This window comes from Eubalaena glacialis, chromosome 1, assembly GCF_028564815.1.
Source record: "Eubalaena glacialis isolate mEubGla1 chromosome 1, mEubGla1.1.hap2.+ XY, whole genome shotgun sequence".
Classification (NCBI taxonomy): Eukaryota; Metazoa; Chordata; class Mammalia; order Artiodactyla; family Balaenidae; genus Eubalaena; species Eubalaena glacialis.
Window position 1 is genome coordinate 2658725 of NC_083716.1, and position 23296 is coordinate 2682020.

A 23296-nucleotide genomic window follows, 5' to 3' on the forward strand; every position below is an offset into this window, starting at 1 on the left:
GGGGCTACTCTTCCTTGCAGTGCGCGGGCTTCTCATTGCGGTGGCTTCTCTTGTTGTGGGACATGGGCTCTAGGCACGTGGGCTTCAGTAGTTGTGGCACGCGGGCTCAGTAGTGGTGGCATGCAGGCTCAGTAGTTGTGGCTGGCGGGCTCTAGAGCTCAGCCTCAGTAGTTGTGGTGCACGGGCTTAGTTGCTCCGCGGCATGTGGGATCTTCCTGGACCAGGGCTCGAACATGTGTCCTCTGCATTGGCAGGCAGATTCTTAACCACTGTGCCACCAGGGAAGTCCCGACCTTGGCACTTTTAAGGAGCAGTGGTCAGTTATTTTGCAGAAGAACGTCACTCAATTTGGTTTGTCCAGCATTTTCTGTCATGAGGTTGAGGCTGTGCATTTTTGGGCACGAATATCACAGAGGTGATGTTACGCTTTCTTAGCGCGGCCCATCGGGGGTCCATGATGTCAGGATGTCTCATTACTGGTGATACTAACCTTCGTTCTATCTCTGGATGAAGGTGGTTTCATCCCCTGTAAAATTACTGGTTTTCTCTTCGTAATTAATACATACCTTGGGGGAGATACTTTGAGACTGTGCCATATCCTACTTCTCCTTAAACCTTTGCCTACTGATTTAGCACCTATTAGTAAATCTTGCCTGAAATATTTTTCACTGTGGTATAGATTTAATGATGATTTTGTCTTTCCCTCATTCATTTTACACTTACTAATTAGAATTCATCTGCAAGGAAGAACTATCCTTTCTCCCCCAATTATTCAATTATTTATGTTTTGGTTAGCCTCACGGGTATTTATTCTGTGGATTACAATCCATTGCTATTGTTATTTATTTTATTGCTTGAGCTGTTTCAGCTTTGGCCATTAGGAACTCCTTCAGGTTGGTGCTATTTTTTTTTTGATGTGCTCTTGTCCTTTAAAAAAAACCCAACTCTTTCTTATTTTGGGTGCCAGAAAATGTTTAAGGCTCAGCTTATATTTTCCTTGCTCCATCCCTGAATCAACCACTTTCCATGGAGCCCAGATTCCTTTAATGGGAGAATGATATTTAGAAACCAGTATCTAGGGGCTTAGGTGTAGTCTTGCTGCTAGGATGCCATTGTTCTCAGCAGACATAGCTAGGAAATGTATATGTTATATACATATTTATAATGTATACATTATAAAATACATATTTTATATATGTGTGTAAATGTATATATATTTGTATTTACATATATATACACACATCTATGTATATTTCTGTATCTCTATCTGGATATGTATTAAAAACTGTGCATTCATACTAATAATTCCATTTCTAATCCAGCACCCCTGGGTTCATTGTAGCCTTCTCCCTTTCTTTATTTGTAATTTTTCTTCAATAGTAGAAACCTGGCTCTCATTATTGACAATATATTTACTTATTTATTCAATCCTAGTATGCCAATAAAGCTTCAAAACTGGTAACCCTGCGAGAAACAGATTTACTAACTAGAGTCAGTAATTGCATACAGCCTCTTTACTTTAAAAGAGGTACTTAAAAAAAAAAAAAAAAAAAGAGGTACTTTTAAAGAGGTGGCCTCTTTGCTTTTCTCTTTATCCTTGATGTTCTGCAGTTACATTGTGATATGTCTGGATGTGGGTTCTTTTTCTGCCAATCCTGTGTGGTGTTTGGTTGGATTTTCAAATCTAATTCATTTCATGCCTTGGTTCTGAAAAATTCTGTCATTAGTTCAAATATTGCCTCACTATCATTTATTTATTTTAACCCTCCAAATCTGGAGGATGTATGTGTGTTGGATCTTCTCAATCTACCTTCATTCTCCTTTACTGGTTTTCATAGTTTTTTGTGTCTCTGACTCTGTGCTGCGGTCCAGGTAATTTTTTTGGTTCTGTCTCATAGTTGATTAGTTATTTTTCATCAGTGACTCACTGTTTAGTGATCTGCTGAGTTTTTCCATAACTATACTTTTCATTTCCATAATTTCTAATGGGCTCTTTTTGTCTGTCATTAGCCTTTTACGTTTCTACTCAGAATAGTATTTTCCAGGCTCACTCAGGATGGTTCTGTCCTTCAGTGGCTATGTTATTCTTTTGTAATACAGTTCTGTTCATTTGTTATCGTTTGTGTTCCATTTGGGTCCCCTCTCCCTGACATGCTGGTTGATTTAAATTTCAAACTTATTGTTTGGGCACATGAAATGTTACTACGGTTCTAAGACTCAGAGCTACCCAAGAACAAGCTCAGCAGGGTGGGGCTCCCGCCTCATCCCCGGTGCCAGCCCCCTTCTGGCCAGCCCTTTCCCACCCACTCTCTTCAGCTTCTGATATATCCTCCCAGTATTTCTTTTGCACAGATGAGCAGAGAGGTGTATAATGTCTTATATCCCCTTCTTTCTGACAGGCAGGATAGCAGATTATAGATACTCTTTTGCAGTTTGTCTTTTTACTTCACGGTATATCATGGAAATCACTGCAAGCCAGGGACCCTCCTCCTTTTTACCGCTGCATGGCGCTCCACTGCCTGGAGAGTACCATGTTTGTCCAACCACTCTCCATCTAGGTTGTTTCCAATACCTTGCGCTTTAACCAGTGCTGCCATGAATAACCCTGTGCAGTTTTTACTTTTCACACCGTTGTTGCTGTGCCTGGAAGGTAGATTCCTAGAGGTGTAGTTTCTGAGTTTAAAAAGTGTGGATGAGCTTTGTTACATACTGCCAAATTTCCCTGCAGAGTTTGCATTCCCATCAACAATGTGCCTGTTTCCTACAGCCTCACCAACAGAGGCTGCATCACACTTTAAAAATTTTGCCAGCCTGATAGATGACAGTGGTATCTTGATATTGTCTTAATTTTCACTTCTGTAAATATAAGTGAGTTTGAGCTTTTCCCGTGTTTGGAGGCCCTTTTTATAACTTTGTTCATCAGTTGTCTGTTCGTGTCTTTTTTTCCTATTTTTCTCTTGGGTTTCTGGTTCTTTGTTCCTCAATTTTTATGAGAGTTTCATGTATTAGGGTTATTAGCTCTTCTCTTGCGGTGTGTGCTGCAAATATTTCCCTCCAACTTGTAGTTATCTCTTTACTTTGTTTAGGGTTTTGTTTTGTTTTGCCCTGCAGACATTTTTATTTTTATATAGTCAAATTTATAAATTTTTGTTTTTTTGCTCTGGATTTTGAGTCATTGTTAGGTCTTTCCCTACACCAAGGTTCAAGAAGCATCTATTCGCATTTTCTTCTAGGAATTATAGTTTCTTTTCTGTTTTACATTTAGCTCCCTAATCCATTTGAGGTTTATTTTTGTATGTGGTATGAGATACAGATTGTATTTTATCTTTTTCCAAATGGCTGCCTGATTGTCCCAGCTCCATGTATTAAAGAGTCCATCTTTATCCCACTGGTTCGAGATGCCAGATTTTCATACACATTCAGGTTTCTTTCTGAAGTTCTGTCCCATTGGTCTGTTTGTCTGTTTATCACCAGTACTACCCCTGCCACTTTTTCTCGTTGAAGTATAGTTGATTTACAATATTGTGTTAGTTTCAGGTGTACTTGTGAAATTTTCTTTTTCAGATTGTATTCTTTTATAGGTTATTACAAGATATTGGGTATAATATCTTGTTCTATACAGTAAATCCTTGTTGCTTATCTATTTTAAGCACAGTAGTGTGTGTCTGTTAATCCAGTACTCCTACTTTCCCCCCCCTTTGGTAAGTTGTTTTCTCTATCTGGTGGGTCTGTTTCTGTTTTGTATATAGATTCGTTTGTAATATTTTTTTAGATTCCACATATAAGTGAGGTCATACAGTATCTGTCTTTCTCTGTCTGACTTACTTTACTAAGCGTAATATTCTCTAGGTCCATCCATGTTCCTACAAATGGCAATATTTCGATATTTTTTATGGCTGAGTAATATTCCATTGTGCATATACACCACATCTTCTTACGTCAGTCGTCTGTTGATGGGCACTTGGGTTGCTTTCCATGTCTTGGCTATCGTAAATGTGGTGCTGTGAACATTGAGGTGTGTGTATCTTTTTGAATTTGAGTTTTCATTTTTTCCAGATAAATACCCATGAGTGGAGTTGCTGGGTCGTATGGTAGTTCTCTTTTTATTTTTTTAAGGTACCTCCATAATGTTTTCCATAGTGGCTGTACCAATTTACATTCCTACCAACAGTGTACAAGGGTTTCCTTTTCTCTACACCCCCTCCAGCATTTGTTATTTGTAGACTTTTTGATGATGGCCATTCTGTAACTCTACTGGGTAACATAATACCTCTAGGACAATGGTGAACCAAAGTGGAGACTGGGCATTCTTGCTTTGTTCCTGATCTTAGTGGAAATGCTGCTAGTCTTTTCCCAATAAATAAGATACTGGCTTTAGGATTAAGCTATGTATATTTTTTCATGTTAAGAATATAACACTCAATTCCTATTTTCTTTAGTTTTTATAAATGGGTTTTAATTTTGTCACAGGATTTTTCAGCATCCATGGAGATAATATTATTTTTTCCTTAGCTTTATTAATTATACAGTGAATGATCTTAATGGATTTCCTAATACTGAACCCAACTTTCGTTTCTAGAAAAATATCCTACTTGGTCATGATATGTGATTGCTTAATGTGATATTTAATTCTATTTGTTAATATTTTATGTAATATTTTTGCATTGATATTCATGAGTGATACTGGTCTGCAGTTTTCTTTCTTTGTTCTGTTTATCTGATTTATCAGAGTTATACATGCTTCATAAAAGGAGTTGGAAAGTTTCCTTCCTTCTCGGTGCTCTGGAATAATTTCTGTGTAGTACACTGGAACGATCTGATCTTTGAAAGTTTAGTGGAATTCCCCTGTGGAACCGGCTGGTCCTGGTGCTTCTTGCGGGGTACTTGCTCATAACCCTTTCTGGTTTTTTTTCTATGGCAGTCATCTGTTTAAGCTTCCTATCTCTGTTGGGGTCAGGTTTTGTCATCTGAATTTTCTTAGGAAGTTATCCATTTTGTCTACATTTTCAAATTCATTTGCATAGAGATCTGCAAAATAGTCTCTTACGATTTTTAAAATTTCTTGTGTTTCATTTTATTTCCCTTGTGTCATTTCTTATTTTCTGTATTTGTGCTTTCTCCCCTTTTTTTCTTGGTTAAGTTAGCCAGTGGATTGTCCGTTTTGTTAATTCCTCTCTCCCCACCCCCAAATCCCCAGGATTTAGATCTACTATTTTTCGATGGAAAAACCTCTACTTCATTAATCAGCTTTTCCCTCCATTATTTCCTTCCTTGTGTTTTCTTTTGGGTTACTGTGTTGTTCTTTTTCTAGTTTTTATGAGCTGAGATTTTATTAATTCATTAATTTTATTCTTTCATTTTTATTGGTAACATGTTAGTATAATGAATTTTTCTCTGGTAACTGCTTTAAATCCATTGCATAGATTCTGATAGGTAGTGTTTTCCTTGTAATTATTTTTTAAATTCTGTGCTTTCAGGTTATATTTCCTCTTTCATCTGGGAGTCAATAATCAGGTTTTAAAATATCCAGGTGGATGTGCGTTTCTGTTTTTTGTTTTTGTTAATAATGTATAGATTTATTGCATTGTGATCAGAAAGTGTTGTTTTCAATATTTCTACCTCATGGAAATTATTGATGTTTCCTTTGTGACCTAATATATGATCAGTTGTTGTGAGTGTGCTGTAGGTTCTTGAGAAGAATGTGATTCTGTGTTATCAGGGTATGAAGTTCAGTACATGTCCATAAGATCTACCTTGATTGAGAACGCCATTTAGATCTTCTGTCTTCTTCTTACTTTCTGGAACCCTTGCTCTGCTTTGTACTGAGGATGGTGTATTAAGTCTCCTATGATTAGCGTGATTTTGTCTCCTTGTATCTCTGTATGGTCTTTGCTTCGTAAAGGTGGTGGTTATATTGTTTGGTGGATAGATGTTCATGAGCATTAAGTCTTCTTTGTGAACTATGGCTTTTAGCATTAAATATGTCCTCTGTTGTATTTAATGCTTTGTGGCTTGAAATCTACTTGGTCTATTCCTTCTTTCTGTTTTCATTTGCCGGTATATGTTTGTCCATTCTTTTTATTTTTAGCCTTTCAAAATCATTTTATTTTAGGTGTGCCTCTTGTATACAGCATATAATTGGGTCTTGTTCTGTGAACCAAATTTAAAACCTTTCTTTAAAAATTGGTGAGTTAAGCTCATTAATATTTGACGTGACTGATTTATTTGCATGCAACTCTATCATAATATTCCATAATTATGTATATTTTCTTATATTTGCTATTTCTTTATGCAATCTGTATTCTTTGCTTTTTTATTGAGATTTTTTATTTTGGATTTAGGAGAATTTGTATTTTCTAGTGATTACTTTTGTATTTAAACCTATTTTAATGTCCTTAGTAATCGGTTTTATCATTTAACTCTTTACTGTCTGATTTATCAATTTTTTCCCAGTATCGTTTAATATGCTCCTGTCACTTATACAATATTGGCCTATACACAGTCAGAATTTTTCCTCTTTCCCTCCCCCTTCGTCTCTCATATTTTAGTTGAATGATTTCTGCTTTGTCAGAGTATGTAATATTTGCACATTAGTCTTTTGACCTAATCCCACCTTTATTTTAAATTTAGTCTTAGATGTACATCTAAATACTTTCAAATGCTTACAAAAAATCCTTATGCTGGAATTTTCCCAGTCATCACTTGGTGAGATAAAGCTTACCTTCACATAGAATCCTCAGGAAGGGCTGATGGGTGTAGTATTCCCTAAATTCATCTATGTTGAAACTTTTTTTCTGTAATCTTGATATTTGAAGGACAGCTTGCTGGATTTAAAATGCTTATTTCATATTTTCTTTCATTGAGATTGAAAAGAATGTTTCTCCATTGTCGTCTTACTTGTATGTTGGTTTTGGAAAACCTGATGCCAGTCCAGTTCCTTTGCACTTTCATTGATCTGCCTGCCCAGGGGCCTTGAGGATTTTATCTTTATCTTTGAAATCTCCTAGTTTTAGTAGGATATATCTCAGTGTTGATCATTCTGGGTTAATTTTCCCAGGTGCCCTGTGAGCCTTTTCATTTTAAGATTCAGTCATTTTTTTTGTTTTGGGGAAGTTTTCTTAGGTTACAGTTTTAAACATTAGCTTTGCTCCATTATTTTGCTTTCCTCTTTTCGGAACTCTGATTTATGAACATTATTCCTTCTTTGTCTTCCATTTCACTGCTTCCTTTCCTCCCTTTTTTTTTTTTATGTTCTTTTCCTTCTCTTGGTTGTGCTCCTGTCCTTCTTTGGTGCCTTTTATTAATTTTCACTTGAATTTATTCTCCTTAGTGCATTTTATAATTTATTCCTCATTTCTGAGATAATTGTGCTTTTTCCTTCCATTACTTTCCTGAACTCATTCAAGTCTCTCTTGGTTTCTCCCTGCTTTTGTCCCTTTCTGTTTTTACATTTTACATTTCTAATTCAAGGTGGTTTTTCGTATCCTCAAATGTTTGTTTGAGTGTTTAAGTATGTTTTTAGATTGTTTGAATTACAATCTTCTTTTGATTCCTGGTTGTTTTTCAGGAGGAATTTTTATGTTATTGGGTGTTTTGTAAAGATTGCTGGTCTAATGGCAGTTCTTCTGTTAATTTGGCTGAGTCCAGGTGTAGCAGGTGTCTGTCTGTCTGTTTTGGTGATGGACAGGGGAGGGCGTGAGGCTCCTGGTATTATGGTCCTCCTTGCTTGCAGGACCCTAACTCCCCCTCTTTCTCCTTCTCATTTTCACCACCCAGCACCCAAGGGGCACTCCCCCAACTCATTTGCCTGTTTCCCTCTCAGGAGCTGTGAGTTTGGAGGAGAGCCTATTTAAATGGCGTCTGTCTGTTTCCACGGTGTGGACTTTGGAGGCCCTGCACCGAGTCTGTGCTCCGGGGCTCTGGCTGCCGTGTCTGGGTGGGCTTGCCGGGGACAGATCACTCCCACGCTCACTGGCGTCCCCACTCCGTCCAGCTCACAGCTTCTGCTTCTGCCCTTGCTCAGCGTGGAGCCACGCTGGGGGTGTGGGCTGGAGTAGAGGGGACCCCGCACTGGGGCTTGGTGGCTTTTCATCCTCACTGGCCGTATTCTCAGGTGTCAGTGTTCTCTGATTTCAGGTTGTGCCCGGGGTGTGGTTCAGTGCAGAAGTGACTGTGACCTTTCTGTATTTCCCGGTGTTCAGGAAGAACTGTAGGCAGGGGGGTGACTGCCTCTGCCCTTGTCTCAGCCGCCTGGATTCCACACTTTATTTACCCCAGGACATTATTCTCAATGGTTTGAGGGGCTCAGAGGTCAACGTTTTCCATTTTCATCCTCAGGTATCTGTTTTAAGACATGTTAGGGAAGAGTAAAACTAGCACTCTAAACCCGTGATAGGAGGTTTCTATCAACATATTAGATAAATCCATTAAGTAAAAAAAGTCAATTTAGAAAACCATAAATAAATAATAGGACAGATAATGAACAGATTTGGCACCAGTCATGACGATGGTTTGCCAGTGACTGAAGAGGGTGTGTGGGCTGCCCGTGTACCGGGGTGTTTTCTGACTCAGGTGGGAGCTGTCCACCAGCGGGGCCGCCCTCTGGCCCAGGGACCCAGGAGGGAATGCTGGCGCTTGCAAGGGGTGGACCTCCTGACCCTCTGCAGCGGCCTCCTGATCCTCAGCTCTGTGTCACTGAAAACATCGTTACCCCGCAAAGTACACAGTCTTCGCACTTAGAGAGTGAACCGTTTTCCTTTAGCATTGGCGGATTGCTTTTGTAATTCATCTTTAGTTCATGGGGAAGCAAAAGCCAAATGCTGACTTTCCCAAAGGTTATCAGTTATGGGCTGTGTGTGCAACTTTTGAAATAAATAAAATTAGTTTACTCTTCAGTGTCAGTAAGACAAAGAATTATCCACATGTGAATTATTCATATTGTATTAAGAAAGTATTTGCCTTGATACCAGGCAAAATGTATTGAAGCGTATAACTAGTTTCTTGAACAAAATTTATAGGTTTTATACATTTTCAATATCAATAAACCAGTCACAATAGTTTATTACAAGAGTTTTGCCAAAATTGTTTAAAATGACTTTTAAATCCGTAAAGCTAAGTAAATATCAGACAATGCTAGAAATAATGAGGTTAAGTGTAATTGATGGTGTGTATTCCCGAAAGATAAAGTTTAAAGTCATCTCCTCAAATGTCCTATAAACTTTCCCAGCTCCACAGGGGTCTGTCTTTGCAGCTGAGGTTCTCAGAAAGCAAATTCAATTAGAGTGTTGTGTGCTTTACGAGGCCATCTCAAGTGAGATTTTGTTTGTTGCAGAAACGGGCATGCAGGAGATTAGAAGCAGCGGTGCAGGAGCGGGGCTGCCACCAGGTGAAGGTGCGCGTGCCCGCATCCTGGGGCAGCAAGGAGCCCGAGTCACCAGATGCCCAGCCCAGAGGCCACCTCCCTGCACCGAGGCCAGACGGTGGCCAGGGGCGACCAAGCGTGGGGGTAGGTTTCTGCTCCCACCAAACCAGCCTTTAGATGTCTAATGAAAAGTGTAAATAACCACTGTTCTGATTCACCTGTGGCTGTGATTTGTTAAATAGGTTCCTCAGGACGGTGGAAAGAGCTGGGCCCAGCCTTGCCCAAGATGCATTGCGGGGGAGTCTGTAAGTGCATTAACCTTCTTGCTGTGACATAAAAGATAGACTTGGCCTTAAATATTAGATCCATAAAACAAAGTTCATAAAAACAGCAGTTACGTTTCTAAGGAATGAGGGATGTGAATAAAAAGGTGCAGATAAGCTTTTCTTAACATTCTACCCAGCTGCAAACTAATTTGTTTCCAGCTTCAGACTGGAAATAGAAATTGAATATACATTTTAAATTCTTTCTTAAAACACAGGATTCAGGGAAGGGAACAGGTCTCTGGATATGGTTAAAATAGAGGTTATTTGAGTACATCTTAGAGAAAAGTCCTAACCTCATTTACTTATCAAAATAGGAATCAACGTGTTTTTTCTCTTTTCCCTCTTTAAGCTTTTCTTTCATGTTTGCATAAACTTCACACAAACCACAGATTTCAGGAGAAACACAGTATTCACACCATTAATTCAAAGTAAAGGGAGGTCTTAACGTGACCAGAGACAGATTCTCAGTCTCCTGTGCTGGGCAGAAAATCGTAAAGTGTGCGTTAGCATCATGATACCCTTGTTACTAATTCTGAACTTGTTCTAAAAACAAGTTAATAGGTTTGAAACCGCTGTAATTCTTGGCTTTTGTTTTTTGGGGTTTTTTTAATTTTAAATTTGCAGTCTTCATATTGCAGTAAGATAGAATTGTGTTTAATTTCCACATAGAAACCAGGAGTGTCTGTGTGTGTGTGTCTGTGTGTCTGTGTGAGTATTTTCAGGATTGCCCCCTAAAGATCTTTAGAGAAACACATTGCTGTTTTTGATAAGCAAAAGACTGAGTCAGTAAACTATAGTCTTCACGTGCTGCATTGCAGGCGACTGTTTTATAGTGAGAGGCAATGACTCTGTTTTAAACTGAGGCCTAGAACTGTGTCACTTATCATCCACGCGAACCTCTGACTCTGTGACGTCATCAGACAAATATGAAGACAAAGGTTGGTGGCAGACCTGCCCCAATGTGCTTCTCTACTTTTTGTCCTCTATCTGCCGGGAACTTTCCGCAGGTTATATTGCGTTTTGTGGTGTAATCCTGAACAATGGTGAGATCAAAGATACAGCAACTTGAACTTACTGTATTTCGGTTGATTCACTGTAACTGCCAAACATGCCCTGGATTTCGAGTAAATAATACGACCCCATTATGGGTAGATTGCATTCATGCTGGTGACTAACCAGGACCTTCCTTGTTCTTATCCCATTTCCATGGAATGTATCTTTCAAATCTCCCATCTGTTGGGCAAACAGTTGGAACGTAATGTGGATTCTTCATGCTCTGAGAGGTCGTCTTCTGGCACGAACGGCTTAAAGAAAAAAAAATTTGGCCCAAGCACCTGATTGGATCATTTAAGCTAATGTTCTGTTTGAACAACAGTACCTATTTGATTAGGGTTTTCCTTCCTTTGTAATTCCCCAAGCTTGCCTCTGTATGTTTCCTAGGAGATGAATCTGCGCACAGAAAACCTATATTGATATGTAAATATATCATTTTTTCGTTAATGCTCGATATTCTTTTCATCTAAATTTCAGAAACTGACTTTAAAAAATCAGTTTCCCTTTATTTGTAGTTATTCTCAATAAAATTTCACCCAAGCTTGGGTGATTTAATATTTACACCCACTACTTCTAAAAGTCTTATGTAAATAAAGATTGAAATGTGAATTTGAAAAGTCACACCTCTTGATATTTGAACAGACTATAGCTGCATATATCTTCTTTTTCTAATAATATGGCTAGTTTCTCTCTTAAGCTTTTAAAATAATAAGACACTATTTTTGTATTCTAGAACATCAAAAGGCTCAGTGTTAAATAAAAAGCAAATAGTATTTTTAGAAATGCAAGATCCCAGGGAGAAGTGCTTAACGGTAAATCACCGATGGGCAGCAATTCCAAATTTCAGAAGACTTTATTAAACACACAGCTCCATTCACAAGTGTGCCCCCCACTTCACACGCAAGCCCGCCCCGTCCTGGCCCACAGTTCCCATAGCTGACCCGGGATGGCGACCTTGGCTCAAAGAGACGCAGAGGTTATGTTGGGGAGTTTGTGTGGAATCCCTAACAGGAAACTTACCTGTGTTTCTCAGCTTGTTTGGTGCTTATCCCTGAAAACCTCCTTTGCATCCCAGTTCTCTGGTGTATTTCTGACCTCAGCGGGGTATCAGCTGACCTGATGGGTTCTGATCTGGATTCTCACGTGGCTGTCTCAGCTGGCTGCCTGAGCTCCTGTTGTCTTTCTCCCGCGAAGCTTTTCCTGATTGCTCACGTACGCAAGGACGTTTTCTGCAGACCTTCTCAAGCCCATTTTCCAGGCGGCACACGGGTCTCCTGGTTGGTCTGTCCCAGCTCGCCGTCGCGGGGTGACTAAGTCAGTCGTTGCTGACGGTGTCGTGGGGTGATCACTGGCCCGGTTCAGCTCCTGGTACAAGTTATTACCTAGAAACAGCCCCTCTCCACCCTGTCGCCCTGCTCACGCTACAGACAACTGGGGTGAAGCCATCCCCAATGGAGGCGGTGGGACGGGATGTTATGTCACGGGGGGTGTCCACCCCCACCCCGGGGTGGGCCGCCCTCGCTGCTGTGCACCGTCCAGGCTGCAAGGCCAGGAGCAGGGTGATGGTCGCCGTCTCTCGCAGGCTCCTTTCCTTCCATGAGTGGTCCCAAGGCCGGACTGCGCCTTGCGGCCCGCTTCCTTCCTCGGTCAGCTCAGCCCGCCTGGCACAGGGGTCGTGGCAGCCAAGTGTGCCATGGAAATCACGCTCTTCTTAGAGATTCTACCCATTAAAAGACCTAGTGAGGCTGTGAGAGGTCTCCGTGATTACGAAAGGAAGATGCGTGAAAGGGGGTGGGCGTTATCAGGCAGGAAACTACAGGAAGAATAGAGTGAAGGTGTTCGCCGGGGGGGAGGTGCTGTGTCCTCAGCACCCCGTTTTCTGAATGGTACCTGGCCACTGATGCTCTACAGCTCCTCAGGGAAGGGGCCACCTTCAGACTTTATTGGGTCCGCGTGACGGTCACTTGTCCGTTTTCTCTCAGCTCCGTTCACCACGCTCGTCTCCCCTGCATCTCCCAGGGCATGGCTCCCTCTCCCTGCCCCGCCCGAGGCAGCCTCTCAGCCCCTCCCTCCGCGGTCCCAGCTCCTGCTGGGTGGAGCCAGCCAGCTCCAGGGCTCTGCAGTCACACCGTCTCCTCCCTTTGTCCTCCCAGCCTGCAGGAGGGTGGGGCTTCTACTGGGGGAATATTTGCCTCCCTTCCCCTGTGTGGCTTCTCTTTTCCTCCATCACTTGTGAAGTTGAATCCCACATCCCTCTGTATGAAATACCTAGATTGATTTCCCTTTTCTGACTGGACCCCACCTGGGCTAATCATCGAAGGAGTGGACAAATCCTCCTGAAAACAAAAGCCTTGCAGTTTTAAATGTAGGCCTGTGGGTCTTGGTTGCCCAGCAGGCTCAGCATTTAGGAGTGCCCACAGAGTAGAGAACCTGGGCGTTAAGTTGAAAAAGATAGGCCTTTTATATTGCACATCACTGGTACTCCTTTGCTTCCATTTATCTCGGGTTATTGGGTTTTTAACCCAGGCTGGTAGTGAATTGCCACATAAAAGCCAACACGCAAAACATGATGTTTTTGGTATTGTGGACCACCCCCCTGCTCCCAATCCCCAACAAATTGATTTTGGATAGCAGCCTGTTCGTCAGTGTTGAGGGCAAATACTAAGGGAGCAGCCTTAATAAGCTTCGATGTTACTCACTTTTTGACGTGGAAATCCTTTGTGGGACAGTGGTGTTGGGGGAGGGGAAGAAGAGAGGCGGGCAACGTGAGAGTAGGCGCGGCGGGGGCACGTCCCAGCTGTTGTCTGGGCTCCGTTTTCCCTGTAGGGATGGCAGGAGGAGCCCAGGGATGATTATTCTGATTCTGAATGGATACATTTTTTTCCTTGTACTACTTCTTATCTCCAAATGCGTGACCTTTAAAATATTTGCCTTATTTTATTTACCTATCTGTCTTATTAGCCACTGCTTCCTACATCTGTAGCATCTGTAAATACTGCACTGAAACGGAAGGGACCCAGAAGCTGGTGTAAACAGGATTCTCTCTTTCTCCTGGGCCCGGGTGTCAGGCAGGAGCAAGGGCCAGGGATGAGAATGTAACACTGTGCTGTAGGTGAAGACAGATCTGTGTGCAGTGGGTTGCTCTTTGTGTCCTGTTTCAGCAACAGTTACTCCTCGTGCGGCCTTTACTCTTACGTCCTGAGAGAAGGAAACACAGTCATAGAGGGGTCAACGGGAATTTCATTGATCATTCTGTAGGAATCAAACTGCGCTCTGTGCATTTTCCCCGAGGTCTGTCAGGGACCCCAGAGGCCACCGGTCTAACCCTGTCACCTTACAGGTAAGGAAAATGAGGTCCACGGGGGTTAAGTGACTGGCCCACCATGCACCATGGCTGATGGGGAGGTGGCGGCCCCAGGACCCACACCGCAGCCCTCTCCTCTTCCCGCTCTCCTGGCTGGTCGTGTGCTCATAGCCCGTGTGGCAGCAGCACTCCCAGACTACACGGTGACGACCTGCTCTAACCCCTCTGAGGAGCACAGCGCGAGGTGGTGGGTCTTCGCGGATGTCATTCCCAGACACAGTGAGAGCTTCTTGGCTGAGATGTAGGGCTGAATTATTCAAACGGTGGAAGAACAAGCCGGCCAAAAGAGGAGTTTGGCTGTGTCAGTGTAGCCAGACGTGAATCCCAAAATAGACGAGTTTGAATAGACCTGCTGACAGAATCTTTGGATATAACTTCTGATAGTAAATGCTTTCTCTGAATATGGATGCCAGAAAAATAGTTAAGAAATTTTTAACTATGTTGTTGAGATCATTTCCGGGCTCTGAAGGAGCAGATAGCCTTCAGGTGACTAGAAGAACAAAACTAAACCTTCTTTCTCTAGGAATAAAATGTTATACTATGAGGAGACGGTGAAATGGATTTTTACAGAAAAGATAGTGTTTTAAGAAAAATGCAATTTAGATTTCCTACAAGCACGTTAGACTAAGCTAATGCAAATGTATCCCTTCCTGCTACAGATAAAAACATTAGATACATAGTTAATTATATAATAAGTGAAGAGAGAAGCAGAGCAGTGGATACAAACATATTCCTTTGTGGCTGTTGTTAGGTCTTGGCCTTTGTTGGGTTTGGTCCTAGAATGGGCCCAGGGCATGGGGGCTAGAATGCTGATGTCCAGAGATAGATGAGACTTTGGCCAGTGGAGGTGTGGGAGCTAGAATTTGGACCCTTGCCTAAAGTTCTTTTCCTTGAAGATCTGCCTATACCATAAAAGGGGATTAGAAATTAAAATACCGGGCCATACATGGGTGTGGGCTCCAAGTTTATTCTGTCTCAGTGCTACAAAAATCAAAAGTTAAAGCATGAACATAAAAATAGACACAGACTATTAAAGTCCTTAAAGCCTCGGCTAGTGGCAAAGTCAGAATCTGCCTGTAGGGATGCTTCCACCATCCAGAGCGTACAGGATTCAGAGGTAAAACAGCTGGCACTGTGCATGAGATCACAATAGAATGATATAAACTATGTAAACAAATCTACCGTGGTAGGGCTGGGGGTGGAGTAGGGGAGTGGCGTCAGGAACTCTTAACAAACAGGAGAATACAAACCTGTAAGAATCTGAATTAATAGAAGAACCTGAAGTTCACTATAAAGGTAAATATTTTAAGAATTTAAAAAATGATTTTAAAAGAAATAGAGCCATGATGCAGGAAAGGATGGTATGAAAAAGGAATTGGGAGGTTAAAAAAAAAAAAAGAACGAACTTCTAAAAATGAATGATACAGTCATTGAAGTGAAAAAAAATTCTCAGGTTAGACACAGTTGAAGACAGAATTAGTGAACTAGGAGATTTATCTGGGGAAATCATCCAAAATACAGCAAGAGAGATAAAGAGATAAAAAGTGTGATTAACAGTCAGAGGAAAGAATGATAAGGTTCATTAGGAAATCCAGAAGGAAGGAATTTAGAATATGGGAGAGAAAAAGATAATGATAAGATCTGATTTGAAAAGAATAATGGTTGAGAATTTCCCAAAATTGAAGAAAGGCATTTGTAGCCAAGTAGTTTTGAAGAAGAACAAGGTGAGAGAGATCACCAATCAGATGTCAAGATATATTACAAAGCTATAGTAATTAAGACAGTGTTACTGGCATAGGGGTAGACAGATAGACAAGTGAATAAAATCGAGAGCTTTAGTTGACCAAGCAATGTAGCTCCAATGCATATATGGCGGCTGGATATATTACAGACAATGTGTTACAAGTCAGCTGGGAATGACCAGTTACTCTATAAATTGTGCTAGGACAATTGGCTATCCACATATGAGGAAAAATAAAATTAGATCTCTACCCCACACAAAAATCAATTCTGGGAAGTGGGGGAAAGGTAAAGAACCTAAATGTGGGAAAAAAAAACAAAACAAAGAAACAAAGAAACCTTTAAAACTTTCAGTAGAAAGTATAGGCGAATATATTTATGACGTTGGGAAGATTTATAATAACTAATAAACCCAAAGGGAAAGGACTAACATATTTGACTACACACATAAGACGTTGCATATCAAAATTCCTCCTTCACTGTTTAAGAAGATACCGTAAAGCAGGGAAGACATTTGCAACACACAAAACAGAGAGTAGCAGATAAATGGGTGAAGTATATGAATTGGCAGTTCAGAGAAGAGGAAACCCAGTCAGCCAATAAATATTAAGTGGAGGGTCAACCTCTCTAATAATTAAGGGCATGCAATTAAAGCACCAAAGTGGCAAAAATAAAAATGTCTGCTGATTTAAGTGTGGGTGAAGATGTGGACCTGAAGGGTCTGTCCACTTTATTGGAGTCAGTATAACCTGGCACAGTGACTTGGAGAGCAGATGTCTAGTAAAGGTGATGGTGGGTGTCCCTGTGGCCTGGAAGTTTCAGTACTAGGTACATATTCAGAGGTGCCCAGGGAAATGTGTACCAAATAATTGTAGCGTTGTTTGCTTAGCAGAAGGCCAGAAACCACATAGACGTCCATCAATAGGAGAATGGATAAGTGAATTGGCTATATTTATTCAGTGAAATAATACACTACAGTGAGAATGGATGAACTTAAAAAAGGAAATTACAGAAGAAAATGACACCATTTAGGTATAATTTTCAACATGTAAAACGTGGATACATATTAACTAAAAGAAGAAAAACATTCCTGAGAATGATAGACTGAGTTCAGCCTGAGAAGGTTATTGCTACCGAGGGAGTGAGGGCTCAGATATGGCGGGTGTTTCAGTTATATCTGTAATATTTTATCTCTTAAGCTATGTGATGGATCATGGGCGTTTATTATATTGCTGTCTATCCTTTTTTGTGTTTCTGAGAAGTCCTGGTGAGTCTTGGACGTGATGTATGTGCACGTCCATCATGGTGAAACTGAAGAACATTAAAGACAGAATTCTGGAGAGCTGCTAGAGAGAAAGGACTGGTATCCATGAGGAAACAGTGATTTGAGTGACAACAGACCCCCCCATTAGTAACAGACACCAAAGACCTTGGAATAACGCTCTGAAATGCTAAGGGGACTGTCCTGTGTGAACACGTGGCTGTGCTAGGCTCAGAGCTAGAATGACCAGTGCAGTAGGAATTCTCTTCCCCCCATAGTAATTCACTTGCCGAAACTGACTCCGGAAGAGAGAACGTAGACCAATCACAATGGAATAATTTGGGAATGTTCTCAAAAGCTACCATCCCAGATGGCTTTATAGGTTTAAAGAAATCCTACATGAAGGAACACATGGATGACTTGCATTAGAAAAATGACTACATTGTTTGGTCAAAGGAGGAGGAAAACAAAAACAAATGATCATCTTAATAGAGACAGAAACAGTGTTCAGTTACTCCAAATCACAGTCATGATAAAACCAGAAATAGAAGGGTTTATCCTGGTAAGGTTTAAGGATCCTCACACTTAGTGGGCATTTCTGCTGATGAAGAGAAAAACACGTTTGTTTGCTGTCACCACTTCTGCTTACCAGGGTTTCTAACTCAGACAATTAAACAAGGAAAAAGAAACAATGGCAACAAGAATTGGGAAGGAAAAAAGCTAAATTGTTATTTCCTGATGATATTATTATCTACATAGAAAATCCAAGAAAATCTACAGATCAACTACTAGAACTAATATTCAACAAGATTGTTGAATATAAGAAAAACATGCAAAAATAGGATGGATGAGTGGTTAAAGAAATTGTGCTATACATACAATGGAATATTATTCACCCATAAAAAGAAGGAAATCCTGCCATTTACAACAACATGGATGGACTTTGGGGCATTATGCTAAGTGAAATAAGTCAAACAGAAAAATACAAATATTGTATGATCTCTCTTATATGTGGAATCTTAAAAAAAGAAAACAAAAAAACAAGCTCATAGATACAGAGAACAGATTGGTGGTTGCCAGAAGTTGGGGGGGAGAACTTGGTGAAGGGGGTCAAAAGGTAAAAAGAAAACAGCAACAAAAATCTTTTTTAAAAGCGGCAGCAGCAGCGCTGGGTAAGTGGGCTCTTTAAGCTCCTGAGGCTCCTTCCAGGGCAGCCTCTTAAGACGTCAGCATCCCCTCCAAGGTGCCAGGATGTCCCTTCCTGAGCCCATGACAATGAATTTGAGATAAAGCAAACTTATGTAAGAGAACAGCCTATATGTATTTTGGAGAGTCTGTCCTTAATGCCTGCTTTTGAAGTCCAGGAAAGCTGTGCCTACAGTTTTTTTTGGTCTTAAACTCAAGTCTTTTCCTAGAATATACATTCATCCTTATACCCTATTTCTTTATTTTTGGCTGTGTTGGGTCTTTGTTGCTGTGCGCGGGGTTTCTCTAGTTGCAGCGAGCGGGGGCTGCTCTTCGTTGAGGTGCGTGGGCTTCTCACTGCGGTGGCTTCTCTTGTTGCAGGGCATAGGCTCCAAGTGCGTGGGCTTCTGTAGTTGTGGCACGTGGGCTCAGGAGTTGTGGCTCACGGGCTCAGGAATTGTGGTGCGCGGGCTCAGGAGTTGTGGCTCGCGGGCTCTAGAACGCAGGCTCAGTAGTTGTGGCTTGCGGTCTCTAGAGTGTGGGCTCAGTAGTTGTGGCGCGCAGGCTCCAGGGCGCGGGCTCAGGAGTTGTGGTGTGAGGGCTCAGGAGTTGTGGCGTGCGGGCTCAGGATTTGTGGCACGCAGGCCCCTTATACCCTATTTTTAAAGTTGCCTGTTTGTCTCGCAAGCTCAACAACAGCTCCTCTGCAAAGCTCTTGATCCTGCACATCTGGGGTGAGAGCGCTGCCCGTCGCACTGCTGTGGCTGGTGGAGCTGCGCCCTGCAGAAGCCTGGGCCTGGGTTCAGGCCTGCGTCTTCCTTCCCAGCGTGAGCACCTGACTCAGCCTCAGAGGAGTGGAGAAGATTATGGGGTGTCATCTCGCGCTAGTCCACCTCCCCCGACTTCAGTGCTACCCACTTATCCTTTCCCTGGTCTAAACGGATTGCTTCCCACACTTGATCCCCTTAAAGATACTCAGGAGGAGACTGATTATAAACATGGCGCGCTCGTTGTCGTTCTGAGCTGCTCACTAGACGCTGGGTACCGATAAGTACTAAGCTTTGTTCGCGTCGGCCATGCCCGCCCCCTAGAAGGGTCCTAGCGGATTAGGCTAGGACACGTTCCACACACGGGAGCTACCGGACAATCTGGAACAGAGGCAAAACGTGACCGCAGGAATCAAGTCTTCTTTTCCTTGGTTTGTGCTCTGCTCTCCAGCACTACTTCAGACTTATACAGACAAATAATCCTTCCTAACAAGGTAGAAGGCCAGGTTCAAATATAGAATTCTTGAGTTTCTCAGAGTGCCACGCCGGGGCATGGCGGAATGAGGGAAAGCTGGCCCCTGGCCCACCCCCCTCCTCAGCTCAGGCCCTGTCCTACAGGACAAGGGGCCTTGAGCATGTGCACGTGGACACGTCTACCCCGTCCACGTTCCTGCTCCCACATCTCCACACCCCTCTCCAACAAGCACCCGCCCCGTGGGCATCTCTCAGGCTTGCGGCAATCACACTAGTGATGTGCTGTGGTCTCAGGAGAATCCACCTGCAGGAGAGGCTGGCCTAGCCAGGGGATGGGCTCTAGAAGGGGACAGGGCCTTTGGGTGGGAACATCCATGGAGAGGTACGGCCAGAGGGGTCCCTCTAAAGCATGAACCCCAATCAGGGGCTCAGTGCCCAGACATCCCCCATCAGACGTGCCTCCAGTGGCTGGTCCCTGCCACCAGGCGTGTCGGAGTCTGAGGACGTCAGACCTCACATCTGTATCAGGGACAGGACAGGTCCTCTGTGGGTGCCCCTGGGGGTCCGAGCTTTGAGAGGGGCTTTGAGAGGGACATTGACAAACTGGACTGTGGGGAGAAGAACATGGTGACGTGGGAACTTGAAGTCGGGTCAGGGAACAGAGATTGGGTGGAAGGTTTAAATGAGTGGTTCCTACAGGTTCCTTTGTGTGGGAGATTCTAGATCTCGGTCCTCTTGTTGTCTCGCGCGTCCAGTTGTCCCAAGTCCTGTTTGTTCTGCCTTCAGCATGGCTTCATGTACACCCCATCCAACCAGGAGGGTGGGGATGGGGGCAGGAATGAGACATCTCAGTGAAGACCTTTTCAACAAAAAAAATTTTTTTGAGCCACATGGTGGTGTTGACGACGATGATGATGAAATTAATTAAAAAGCGTTGCTCGTCTTCTCCCCACCCCTGCCCCCAGCCCCAGTCTCTCTCCCGAGAGGCCCGTCTTCTCTGCAGCCTTGCCTGCTGACCTGTCCCCTCCTCTCCCTCTCCCGCGGCCCCTCCGCAGAGCCTCCACGCTCTGTCTGGCCTCTTCCCCACCTCCCCACTGGGGGCCCTGCTGCTCAGGGGCTCCTGACAAGAGTTTCCGGCCAGAGGAGTTCAGGAAATGCTGCATCCTTTCCCCACCTTTGGAGGTTTGATGTACATTAGACTGTTGGTCCCGAGAATCAAGTGAAGAGATGAGTTTGATTTTGCTCGGCCTAGTATCTCTAGAACATCCTTTTGTCAAGGGATGCCTATTATACATGTGCTTCTGAGACTGTTTTGGGAAACACAGGCCCATTGAACAAATCCAGCCCCTGTATTCATCGTGGTCTTCAGGACCTTTTGCAGCCTGGCCCAGCCTGACCTCCCCTGGCCTTCCAGGCAGATCTCCCGTCCCTGTCTCTGTGCACCATGAACCCTGGCTTCAGTCACACAGGCAGCTGCTCCGGTTCTGGAACACTCTGACCTGCTGTTCTCACTGCCTGGGGTGCCATCTCCCGTCTTGTAAGGTTGTGCTGTGCCTCCATGGTCCACGTGTGTGAAGCCTTCCCCACCCCTCGTCAGGTTCATCAGCCACAGCATCCCGTTCCAATCACCCCAGTTATCCATCCGTGTGAAACGGGTGTTCACGAGCTTGGGTGCTGCTTCCCTTGCCGACCGCAAGTCCTCAGTCTCTCTTGTTGGGTCTCCGTGGCTCAGGGCAGCACCCGCCTTCCAGGAAACAGGATGCCATCGTGGACCGGACTGCTCTGTCCCCCCACCGCCTGGCCCACTGCTCCCTTCCTGGCCTCAGCCAGCCCAGCGAGCCTTCTGCCACCACGGCGCAGCCTTGGAGAGCAGGGGTGCCCTGCCAGCCTCTGCCCAGGGGCCATGCAGCCACACTGCTCTTTGCTGGGATAGTGGCAAGTGTGATAAAGGTTTTTGGATGCTGGACAAGACCTCTCATTTCATGGTGGCACAGTGTCTGGCCACGGGTCTGCCCCCAGCCGTCCGGTGCTCCCAGTTACTTCTGCGGGCGAAGGTGAGGAGACAGGAGGTCTGCTCCCGGGGCGGGGAGGGCGGGGGCCCGGGTGGGGATCCTCCCGATGCTGGGTTACTTCCAGACCCTGGCCCCTGCTGCAGTGCTTTTGTGCTGAATCCATATTCCATATTTAGACATCATTTTTTAAAACTATTTATGAATTTATAAATGATATTTTTATTCTTTTTTTTCCCCTCTCATAGAACTGTGGGAGAGAAGAGAAGTAACATTTATTGAGAACATTCTATGTACCAGGCACTGTAGGAAGTGCTTTAAATATCTTAGTTATAATATTTTATATATAGTCTGTAAATATGTACTTACCACAGAAATAAGTGTTAGCTCAGCTGTTTTAAATGCAGTGCTTTGTGTTGGTGAATGTAAAGCCAAGGTAAATTAATTCCCATGACATGCTGTTTTATCATTGTAGGGACATTTTAACCATATGGAGAATTGGTAGAAGATGCAAGCTGAAAAAGGAAGATTCCAATTGTGGTTTTGAACCCTCATGTGCCAGCGAATGTAAACCTCTCCTGGGTGGATGTGTGTGCCCACCTGTTCAAATAGCGCCTGATACCCTGCCGTCAGGAAATCCCACTGTCCTCCGCTCCAGAGCCAGAAGAGCCTCCAAATGTTACTCCTCATGAAGCCTCCTTTCAAATGCATCTTGCTTGAGAAGAAGATCAATTGCATTATTTAAAAGTTTAAAAAACTCAGTATCAAACTTCCTGTGAGGTTTGAGAGCCCTATAGCTTATGGAGCCATATCCAGATGTAGCCCCACTTTATACTTTTCTATTGTTTTGTGGATGTATCCAGAGCTGCTTATGTACTCTTTTTTAATTAAAAGTCTTATTTTTATATTGAAAACGCTCTATAATCTTAAACTGAATTTCAGTAAATGTTAGTATCCAGTCTGTTCTGTGTGATTCCCCAAGTGAACTTATCAGGCACAGGACCACCTTTATGTTAAAATGGGAATTTCTCATCTTCTCTTGAGTGTTCAGTGTATGGCCTGACTGTGGAGACTGGCATTGTTCCCCTGGGTCTGCAGGCGCCCTGAGATGCCCTTGTCACCTAGAGACGGGTCCCGGTGAAACCACTGGGTCATAGGCTTGCTCTCGGGTCCTTTGCCCGGGCAGACGCAGCCCCGTGCTCGCCGTGTTGCCCTGCGTTAGCCGTGTGGCCGTGTCCTCTGCCAGTGACCGGCCGCAGCATCCACGTCCCGAAGAGCCCGACCTGTAAACCATCGTGTGTAGTCACAGAGGCACCTCATACTGGAAAGACGGGGCAGAAGAAGACACGGGGCAGAAAGGAACTTAGTGCGACCGTCTGTGGTATGGATTACCCACAGTCACTGGACGCGCTGCCAGGTTCAGGACAGAAAGCTGACTTTTCTGTCCCCAGCATCTTTGGAGTCACTAGACAGTTAACCCCGAGCAAGATCGCAGAGCTGTGACTTGCTGAGGAAACGCCAGTCAAGGCCGAGAGAGAAAGTATTGACATTTGTGGCCTTAAAAATACATCTTTAAAGAGCTTTAATTTGCTTCTGTCTTTTCCAAATGAGATACACATCTTAATTTTTATGGAAAACGTGAACATTCTTAGATGACAACATTTTGTTTTATGTATAAGCTCTTCCTTTTCCCCCAAATTCATGGGGCGAGGAGGTGACCACATCTTCACAGCTAGGTGTTTTGGTAATTGAAGCA

General features: G+C 43.3%; 1 protein-coding gene across 2 annotated transcripts in view; it reads left to right on the top strand.

The window, feature by feature from the left end:
- C1H10orf143 (chromosome 1 C10orf143 homolog) overlaps positions 1–22457 on the top strand; it is a 39803-nt gene extending 17346 nt beyond the window's left edge. The window contains exons 2-5 of one of the 2 annotated variants that reach the window (XM_061191882.1): positions 9332–9505; positions 9604–9666; positions 21283–21585; positions 22016–22457. In XM_061191882.1, the coding sequence (XP_061047865.1) occupies positions 9332–9505; positions 9604–9666; positions 21283–21585; positions 22016–22045 (570 nt within the window). In that variant the 3' untranslated portion in view covers positions 22046–22457. Of the gene's footprint in view, positions 1–9331; positions 9506–9603; positions 9667–21263; positions 21586–22015 lie in introns of those variants that run through there. The other variant, XM_061191892.1, reaches the window with a different exon arrangement.
- The last annotated feature ends 839 nt before the right edge of the window (positions 22458–23296 follow it).